The sequence below is a fragment of the Euprymna scolopes genome, chromosome 23, assembly GCF_053919585.1.
Source record: "Euprymna scolopes isolate OS-2025 chromosome 23, ASM5391958v1, whole genome shotgun sequence".
In the NCBI taxonomy this organism is placed as follows: domain Eukaryota; kingdom Metazoa; phylum Mollusca; class Cephalopoda; order Sepiida; family Sepiolidae; genus Euprymna; species Euprymna scolopes.
Window position 1 is genome coordinate 120,985,690 of NC_136504.1, and position 11,569 is coordinate 120,997,258.

An 11,569-nucleotide genomic window follows, 5' to 3' on the forward strand; every position below is an offset into this window, starting at 1 on the left:
ATATAAAATTCCGAGTCTGTAGACTAAAAATTGGCAGAGTAATGGCCTAAGGAAATGTACACACACACACACAAACACTTTCATTTTATAGATATTATATATATATATATGTATATATATATAAATTTCAAAATAAACTATGCATTTGTTTATGAAATTATCCTGCACACACACACACACACACACACACACACACACACATAATCATTCATTATGCTTTGGTATTATTCTCTATTAATTTTTATTCTATATCCAACATACATAGTTGTGGTTTTAAAGGATTTCTGAACACCATGACATAGGGACCTTTAGCTAGAATCAAAACTAAACCATTAAAAAGGAATGGCTCTCATCTCGAGAAAGTCCTATGTCTTGACAAGCTTCTGAGATTGACCTTCGCTCCGTATTTCAAATGGAACATACATCAAATCTGTTGTAAAAATCACTCGAGAAATTCATTCTATTACTCCAGAGGGCATCTCCCTGCCGATACAATCCTCTATCTGTATAATAACCAGGTAGGCCCTAACATGGAGTACTGTATCCACACCTAGGTGGGCTCGCCTTTCAAACCTTAATAGAGTTCGAATCCGGTTTCGAAACCTAGTGGGTGACACATTTTTATCTTCTCTGTAACCTCTTTCCTACAGGATTGGTTGCGAGCCTGTCTCTGCTCTATCCTTAGTTTCATGGAAACTGCTTCTCTAAACTTGAATCTATTGCCCCTTGTTAAACGGTCACAAAACACTCGACTAGCTACAACCACTATATCGGATTTTCCACACATTCTATCTGTACCTAATCTAAACTCAGATTCCATGAACAAAGTTCTTTCCCAGAACTTCCCGCCTGTGAAACTCTGTTTTACTTTCCTGCTTCTGCGCTGAATACAACATGTAACCTTCAAATCCAATGAAACAAGTTATTATAGAGCTGTCCCCATAAATAATAAAAATTTATCTTATTCACACAATTGACTATTACTTTACTTCCACCTTACATTCATTTACACTTATCCTCGGGTGGCTTTTGGGCCTGGATGATTTGTGACTCGTAAGTAACAAAACATTACCGTTGACATTGACAAATTTAATATGTTTTCTAAACCCTGCCAAATAGCCGAGTAGTACTTAAATCCTTCCATCTACGGTAGCACATCAAAGGCTGTAAATGACAAAGTTCTCTCTGATTCTCTCTCCTCTGATCTCGAGCGCGTGGTTCAGTGGGGAAGATGTGGCTGGTTACCTTTAATGCATCCAAAACCAAACTCCTATCCTTATATCATCAACGCTCTGATCCCCATCTGGCATCAATTGTGATGGATGGCTCTCGTCTGGGTGAGGCCCCGTGTTTTGACAAGCTTCTGGGTTTGACCTTTACTCCTGATCTGAAATGGAACACGTACATCAAGTCTGTTGCCAAGGTCGCTGGAAAGATGGTGGGATCCTTCTACCGCTCCAGAAGATATCTCACTACTGATGGAATTCTCTATCTATATAAAAGCCAAGTACGTCCAAGGATGGAATACTATTGCCATATCTGGGCAGGAGCTGCTAAAACCAGCCTATCCTGCCTTGACAGAGTACAAAATAGACTTCGTGGCTTAGTGGGGGATGCCCTTTTCTCTACCCTGCAACCTCTCTCCCACAGAAGAGACGTTGCGAGCATGTCCTTGTTTTATCGTTATTTCCATGGCAGATGCTCGTCTGAACTCCAATCTCTGGTCCCCCCTCGCCAATCTTTCACGAAAAACACCCGTCTAGCTGAATCCACTGTGAAAAATTTCCCACACTCTATATCTGTGCCTAAATCAAAACGCAGATTCCATGAACAAAGCTTCTTTCTTAGAACTGCACGCCTGTATAACTCTGTTCCGTCCGCCTGCTTCCCTCCGGACTACAACTTGGTTGTCTTCAAGTCCAATGTTAACAAATTCCTAATGAACCACCCCCTTAAGTAAACATTTCAGCAAATCTCCTCACTAACGTAATGTACTTGCAATAACCCTTATCCCTGAGTGGCTTCCGGGCCTTGATAAGTGGTGATCACTGTGTAAAAAAAAAAAAAAAGGATCAAAATAAGGCCTACCAATGTGAAAATTGTGCTAATAGATAGAGAGAGAGAGCGAGAGAGAGAGAGAGAGAGAGAGAGAGAGAGAGAGAGAGAGAGAGAGAGAGAGAGAAACTTTTTTAATATCTCACCACGTGGGAAAAAGAATACACGTTTTCTTAACCACCCCATTGAAAGGAAATGATTTTTTTCAAGGGAGGTAACTATGTTTTTCTTTATTGGTCCGCTTTAATTGGATACTATTATATTTTATGCCTGCACAGATTCGAAAAGAAAACAGATGTTACTTAGATAGTAACATACTAAGCGCCTGCATTTCAAAATTATTAACGTGCATATGTGTAATTTAAATATTTTTTCTGTATAGAAGTAATATAGAAGCTTTAACTCTTTGAAACCATGTGTGCGTTGTGGAGTTTTATTTATTTGTAAATCTCTATCTCTACTGTTATATAAAAAGAAGGCTGTACGTGAGTGTGTGTGAGTTCACTCTTATGGACTCAAAAACAGCTGGGCTAATATGTATGAAATTCCACACGAAGCCTACTTTATGCGCCTGGCAGTGTTCTTATATAGGTGTTGTCTCGAATTGTCTTTAAAAAGTATCGATATCGAAATAATTCGATGAAAGAAAAAACAGACGATTTTGATTAAAGTTAACACCTTACAAAGCCTAAAATCACAAGTGCATTTGATAAGTTTTATTTCCACATAATTACGAGCTCGTCTTTGCGTTATCGTTAATTCTATAGCAAGTGCTCGTCTGAGCTCCAGTCTATTGTCCGCCTCGTCTGACTTTCACGCAAAAACACTCGTCTAGCTAAAACCACTCCTAATAATTTTTCCAATCTTTATCTGTGCCTAAACCTAAACATAGATTCTATGAACAAAGCTCTTTTTCAGAACTGCACGCCCGTGGAACTCTGATCGTCTTCAAATCCAACGTTAACAAGTTATTGATGAGTCATCTCCTGACGTAATCCCATTTACTAAATTTCACTACTAACGATTACTGCGATATTTTCCCATTAATACTGTTCACTCATTAAAATTTATCCTCGAGTGGCCGCCAGGCCTTGATAAGTAATGACTCCTCCTTTGTAAAAAAGATTGTTTGATATGACAGAACCGCGTTGGAATGACATATTTCTGATTAAAGCAAAATTGTAACATGATACTTGATGTTTCATTTTACATGTAAATTCAAGTCGTTATCACCGCACAAGCAGTAAGGCCAAGCATACAAAATCAACAGCAGATTCTTTAAAATGACAGGGACACGTTTTTGTTTAGATCATACTTTAATTATGAAACTTGGCTTTTGCATTTTAAACTTTAATGCTAGCCATTATAATAAAAAAATACTTTTATAAAATCAATAGTAGATTCTTTACAGTGCAATGTAGATTAAAATTATTGTGGGCAAAATCCTTACGTGTAAGAATTCCAAGCTTTGTTTAAGTGCACAGCGATCGGTCCCCAACTAGATCAGGCAATCCCTCGATTTGACTGAAAAATTTCACCGATAGTAACACGGTGCCTTCTATAAATTTGCAGACTGTTTTTGTACACACATTTAACATTGTCATAGACGCTTGAACATCCACTATGTTATTGCCATATATCTTATTAGATTACTGCCTATTTTTTATTATTTCAGGTTATAAATGAACAGCTACAACCGCAATTGGAATACACCTTAGTAAAGTCTGAATGTAACAGTTGGTGAATTCCAAAAATGCAATCTGGACTTGAGGACACCTTAGAAGAATGATAGGCAATAAAATTCTCTTTAAAACTTGGAAAAATGCAACAACAACAAAATGTATGAAATTCATCGAACTGCTTTTGGGCAATCTGGCATAAATGGAACATCAGTTTTCGAGTGACATAAGAGATTCATTTAAGGCATGAATCTTGTGAGTGATGACGAGACGTGTGGGAGGGGTTAGGAAGTCAACACACCATGGTTGATTGGTCAAATAAAGAATTTCATAGATAAGGACTGTCGTGTATCTATAACGTCAATAAATGCACAGTTTGATATCAAACTGGGAAACGTACACACAATTATTTGCGAGGAACTGAAGACGTAGAAGATTTGCACAACGTTTGTCCCAAGGATGCTTATTCTAGTCACAGACTAGTTTTTTCTTAATGGTGCTTAGAGAAGATCAGAAAGAAAACGTTGCTATGGCAGCAAAATGGGCATCAATACAGTTCCTCCTCCTCCTCCTCCTCCTTATCGAGCAGATGTTTTTTTTTTCCCTGTGACTATCTGATCTTCCCTAAGCTCAAGGAAAAACCCCAGAGGCGCTCGCTATGAGAAATCTGAGAGAATGAAAGATGTCACGAAGGTCGTCGACACACCCACACAAGAGGAATGTCAGTGGGAGGGGGGGGGGCTTCCAGAAGTGGAACTGTACAACAATGCATTGCATCCAAAGAAGATTACTTCGAAGGCGACACAGTTTCGTGTACTATCTATAAAAGTACCTATACGATAAAATACAAGAAACTTATTGAAAGCGCTGTTTATATATATATATATATATATATATATATATATATATATATATATATATATATATATAATTATTTTCTACTATAATAATTAAATACCTACAGACACTAGTGTTTCATCCTTTCGGGAATCTTCAGTGCAGGGTGTCACGATTACTACAAGTCGAACGATCCGAACCCCGTATCACGAGACATCTCTGGCCCGATTAGCGGAGACCTAATCCATTCGGCTACTATTAACCGCTTGAAATAACGTTGAATTTTAAACATCTTAATTGTAAGTGTTCATTTACGTCAGGCAGACAGTGGTCTAATCGTTATACGATGATCTACGCAGAAGAGCTAAATTGACCGACTTTTAATTCAACTGAAAGTGCTCAACGATAAGAAACAAATTTCTTAAAGGGGCTGTCATATATGTATATCTATCTATCTATCTATCTATCTATCTATATATATATATATATATATATATATATATATATATATATATATATATATATATATATATACACAGGGTGACCCCCCAAAAAATAAAAAACTAAATGGAGGCCATCTAAAACATATGCTGTAGAAGAGAAAAAAAAGGCCAAAGACCCTAGTGTTTTAGTGTGATGTTTTGAGTAATAAACTAGTTTTGACCGACGTTTCATTTCATTCGGACAAAACACTAAGAAACAGGGCCTAAATAGAGCTGGCGCCCGTTTTTCGGGTCACCCTGTATATATATATATACTTCAGAATAAAGTTATCTAACAATCAATGGGTATGGAAACCTGTTTTTATAAGTTTTACAAGATATTACTGGCAGTAATATTCTATAAGTACTATCCCACCTAAATAAGAATTGCTCGATATACAAGATGGAGCAAATAAATCAAATTTTCGTCATTCAATGAATTTTAAAAAATTATGACGTGAAATGTTTACATTTCAAATCAAAAGATTTATATTATTCGATGTAAGACAAAGAATACATTTGAAATATTTTAACTCCTAGTCTATAGGATTTTGATGTCTACCATCTCTTCAGAGGAGAAAACATTAGCAAATAGTTATGATGGTTTACACCTTATTTGCTAAAGTAAGTGAGACCTGGAAAATCACAATTAAAAGTTGTTTAAGTATTTAAATGTAATAGAGTAAGGGAAGTTAATGAAAAGGATATAAAAATTCACATCCAAATTGCATGGTAAAATCCGAAGTGAATGGCTTTGATAGCAGATTTTTAAATTCATTAAATGACTAAAATTTTATATATATATATATATATATATATATATATATATATATATATATATATATATATATATATAATATAACGCTGAATGTCTGTGTGTGTGTCTGGTAACGAATCGGCTCCTATATGGTTGACTATTTAAAAAAAAAACTGATTGGATATAATGATAGAAGAGGTATCGGTACACAGGAATGGGTATTTTTGATCTGGCAGAACGGTGGTTCATTAAAATTATGGGGTCTGCGTTCGCGCCTAGTCCACAAAGTATGGAAATAAACAAATTAAAAATTTAAAAAAAAACGTTTACAAGCGGTGAAGAATAAGTGCCAGTCCAGGCCGCACTGTCCGTGAAAGATGTTATAGACGATGAAGTCGCCTCAAAGCCTCCCGATAAGTATCGAAAATCGATAATCGAAAATGTCCAATTAAAGAAGCGATTTTTGACCAAAGTTAACACTTTAATACAAGCTTATATGACAAGTGCATTTGAGTAATGTAAACCACGCACAAGCAGAAAGGTCCGCCGTATCAAATAAAGAGTAGGAGAGCACAATTGCCACATGATAGTAGACTTTTGTTCGTTTAACTGTAACTCAATGATGATGTACAAATAATTTCCTAAAATCAATAGTTAGTTCTTTGATACGACAGGGGCGCGTTTGAATGAATGTTTCTGTTTAGAACAGAATTGGGCAGTGAAATTTGACTTTTACATTTTAAACTTAAAGTGAACTCTTATTTACAGATAATTTTATGAAATCAACAGTAGATTCTTTACAGTGCAATGAAAACTACACTGTATTGTTAGGTAAGTGACTGCGGAGAGGTGTGCAAATTTTCGTCCCCGTACACTGTAGGATGTCCCAAACTGAAGAAGGCAATCAATTTGATTAAAAAACGGTTCATTTCATCAATTTCGATGATGATAAAAAAAAACTTAAAGGTGGAACATTTTTTCATCCTCATTCGATCCCGGACAATGTCGGGTTTCCCAGCGTACACATAAAAAATTAATCTTTAGCGTCCATCCTATTATATATACAGTAGAACCCCGGGATATGGTGGCTCGAGGATACGGTTTTTTATGTTACAATGTGGAATACAATGTTTTTTATGTTACAATGTGGAATACAATGTTTTTTATGTTACAATGTGGAATACAATGTTTTTTATGTTACAATGTGGAATGCAATGTTTTTTATGTTACAATGTGGAATGCAATGTTTTTATGTTACAATGTGGAATGCAATGTTTTTTATGTTACAATGTGGAATGCAATGTTTTTATGTTACAATGTGGAATGCAATGTTTTTATGTTACAATGTGGAATGCAATGTTTTTTATGTTACAATGTGGAATGCAATGTTTTTTATGTTACAATGTGGAATACAATGTTTTTTATGTTACAATGTGGAATGCAATGTTTTTTATGTTACAATGTGGAATGCAATGTTTTTTATGTTACAATGTGGAATGCAATGTTTTTTATGTTACAATGTGGAATGCATTGTTTTTTATGTTACAATGTGGAATGCAATGTTTTTTATGTTACAATGTGGAATGCATTGTTTTTTTATGTTACAATGTGGAATGCAATGTTTTTTATGTTACAATGTGGAATGCAATGTTTTTTATGTTACAATGTGGAATGCAATGTTTTTTTTGTTACAATGTGGAATGCAATGTTTTTTCTGGCCCCTGGTTACGGTATTTGTCACGCCTTACAGTGTTATTTATAATGTTATTCGTTTATATATATATGTGTGTATTTTATATTCTACTGTATTTTAGTACTAATTTTCAATGCCGTATCCTGGGGTTCTACTATATATATATATATATATATACATATATATATATATATATATATATATATATATATATATATGGCTTAGTGGGGAGGGTGTCCTCTTCTCTACCCTGCAACCTCTCTCCCACAGAAGAGACGTTGCGAGCCTATCCTTGTTTTATCGTTATTTCCATTGCAGGTGCTCGTCTGAACTCCAATCTCTGGTCCCCCCTCGCCAATCTTTCACGAAAAACACCCGTCTAGCTGAATCCACTGTGAAAAATTTCCCCCACTCTTTATCTGTGCCTAAATTAAAACGTGGACAAAACTTCTATCTTAGAACTGCATGCCTGTGGAACTCTGTTCCGTCTGCATGCTTCCAACCTGACTACAACTTGGACGTCTTCAAGTCCAACGTAAACAAATTCCTAATGAATCGCCCCCTTAAGTAAACACTTCATCAAATCTCCCCACTAACGTAATGTACTTGCGATAACCATTATCCCTGAGTGGCTTCCGGGCCTTGATAAGTGGTGATCACTGTGTAAAAAAAAACAAATATATATATATATATATATACATATATATATTAGAGTGTAATAAGCAGGGTCTAAATGAGCAAAGTCTCAGTAAAATATGTTTAAAGGCGTGTTGCTCTGAGTATTACATTTATAAGCTCAATAAGTGTAATCACCAAAAGCTATTCAAATAGAAGGAGTGTAAAATTATCAAATTTTTATAGGATGAAACAAAAGAACAATCGTATTTTTATGTACGATCGTTTCGGAAACGATATCCCTTACTTATGCTGATGAGGAGAGGATATCTAGAAATATTTCCTTTCATCCTCGATGGATTTATTTGTAAATATCGAATGAATAAAAGAATATAGTTTCCGAAACGATCGTACATATTAACATGATTTTGATATGTTTCCTCCTATGAAAACTTGATTGATAATTTCAAACTCTATATATATATATATATATATATATATATATATATATATATATATATATATATATACATCCATATATATATCCATATATATATATATATATATATATATATATTAAGTAATGTGATTTATAATTTAAAAGTTTAAAATTTTTTTAAATTTAACAATCAAAATTTAATTAAATTAAAAATCAGTTTCATAAGAAGGAACAACAACAAAGTCAATTATCTGTACGATCGTTTCGGAAATCCGTGCTTTTTATTTGTGGTATACATGAAGTCACGTAGAATAATTATACATAGTTTTTTTGGTAAGCACGGTCTCCTCATCAGCAAATTTAGGAGGATTTCTATTGAATTGAAAAGACACCAAAAATAAACCTAGCATATATATATATATATATATATAGTAAGTTATGAAAATATGTATAGCAGTCAAGCTACAGTAATATTCCTCGTTTCGTCCTCGTGAGAATTCGTAAGCCTGACGAATTCTCAGGAAGATAAAATACAGAATATTCTGTGTAGCTTAATTTTCATATATATATATATATATATATATATATATATATATATATATATATATATATGTATATATATATTCATAACTTACTACCTAGCTCTACCTATGTATTGAGCAATGTTGAAGTAAATACCGACACATAAAAATATAATTCCACGTTAATGTTTTTTAGAGATAATGCAACCAATGAATTTCTTACAATCTTAATACAAGTGTGCTCAATACGTAGGTAGGATAAAGATATTTTTTGTTTTTGTTTTACATAGGCATTAATACGTCCGTACACATATATTAGCATGTTCTTCTCAGCCAGTTAAAAGTAACTAGATACCTCTTGAGCCGATATTGGTCACATAAAAGGCTAGTCTCTACTTTTGTATAAGCAATATCGCCGAAAGAGATATCTAGTTACTTGTAACTGGCTGACCGAAACATGCTCATGAATGTATAGCGACACATCAAGCGTATGTAAAACAAAGAAAAAGTACACACACATACACACACGCACGCACACACGCACCCCCCCACACATATATATATATATATATATATATATATATATATTTATATATATATATGTATATGGGGGATATTTTTATTCAATTACCATTCACCATTTATTTATACCAATCTTTTTATTCATGACACTGGATGTAACTGGAGAGTATATAACAAATAAATGATAAAAGTCTCCATTCCAAATTTCAAGATGTTGACCATCTTACCGTTTATCTCATTCAGAATGGTGACTTATATATATACACACACACACACACACACACACACACACACACACACATATATATATATATATATATATATATATATATATATATATATATATATATTGAGTCCAAAGATTAAGAATGGTAAATCATAAATCCGTTTCAAAAGATGGACAAACAAAATCAATTTGATTTTTTGTCCATCCTTTTAAAACTGATTCATAATAAACAAATATAATTCTTTCTACTCTATATTAATATAGCTCTAGGATGCATATAACTATTGAGCTTATTATATATACATCACTATGAGTGCTGTTCTTTTAAAGCATTAATACATTAAAATAAACTTTGTTCTTTGGACTACAAGTCTAATTCCCCAATATATATATATATATATATATATATATATATATATATATATATATATATATATATATATATATATATATGTATGTAAATGTATATATATATATATGCGTGTGTATGAGAAAGTTGAGTGCCTGTGCGCCTGGTGTGCGCACGTTGATAATATTGTAATGACCAATGATAAAGTTTGACGAAATGAGACTTACGTTGTGCTGTGAGAATAAGTCCGAAAAGTATGGTACATAGAAATCCGAACTTGTTTCCGAGTGATGAATCCATGCTTATTTGTAAGTTTATTTCCCAGACTTACTCGAAGTTCTTGTCGAAATGAGAATAACGAAAACCGACCGGTCGCAAAACCCGCTACTTTAAGAAGCAGTTGTGTTGGCTCCGTCACCAACCGACTGAACGCTTCTTTTACGTTCCTTTCTTTCTTTTTTTTTATTTGTTGCGTGTGGATGTTGCTGTCTGCGTTCAGTGCGTGCGAGTATCGGAAAATGGATGTACTAGACGCGATTGTTTGCTATCAAAGTGCGTACACTTTTCTTCTTTTTTCTTCTTGTTCTTCATATAAATCGTCCTATTGTTTCTGATGTGCGCACACACGTACACACGCACTCATACGTACACAGACTTATATATATATATATATATATATATATATATATATATATATATATATATATATATATATATATATATATATATATATAATAGAAACTCTACATTAATTTTATCTTCAATTGGTACGTTCCGCTAAATTTAAACGCTGGAACCTTAACTCGCAGCGTTGAACTTAATAAATTACTAAACTTGACCGATTCATTAGCTAACATTTTGATAGTGTGGCAAGATCAGTCGTTATTTTACACACACACATACGCTCTCTCTCTCTCTCTCTCTCTCTCTCTCTCTCGCTCTCCCTCTCTCTCTCTCTGTTTCTCTATCTCTCTATCTCTGTCTCTCTGTCTCTCTCTTTCTCTTTCTCTCTCTCTCTCTCTCTCTCTCTCTCTCTCTCTCTCTATATATATATATATATATATATATAAGTATTTCCTTTTCAGATTAAATATGTTTTTAACTCTTTTTCAAAGTGTTTTTTAACATTTTTTATTAACTGTTTGCTCATATTATAAGCTCTATTTCCTATTTGGTTTTATCGAGCTTTTACATCTGACTGAGATAACCTTATAAATATTAATTCGGTAATATTTATAATATACTTTAGTTTTACAACCTTGGATCCTTTTGGTACATTTAATTGTACTTTATATATATATATATATATATATATATATATATATATATATATATATATATATATATATATATATATATATGTATATATGTATGTATGTATTATATTCTGTTGG

At 33.5% G+C, this 11,569-nt stretch overlaps 1 protein-coding gene across 1 annotated transcript in view; it reads right to left on the reverse strand.

The window, feature by feature from the left end:
* LOC145246172 (U-scoloptoxin(05)-Sm1a-like) overlaps positions 1 to 10,824 on the reverse strand; it is a 161,640-nt gene extending 150,816 nt beyond the window's left edge. Inside the window, exon 1 of the mRNA XM_080108044.1 lies at positions 10,403 to 10,824. Coding sequence (XP_079964170.1) covers positions 10,403 to 10,475 — 73 coding nt within the window. The 5' untranslated portion in view covers positions 10,476 to 10,824. The remainder of the gene's footprint in view (positions 1 to 10,402) is intronic.
* Between the last annotated feature and the right edge of the window lie 745 nt (positions 10,825 to 11,569).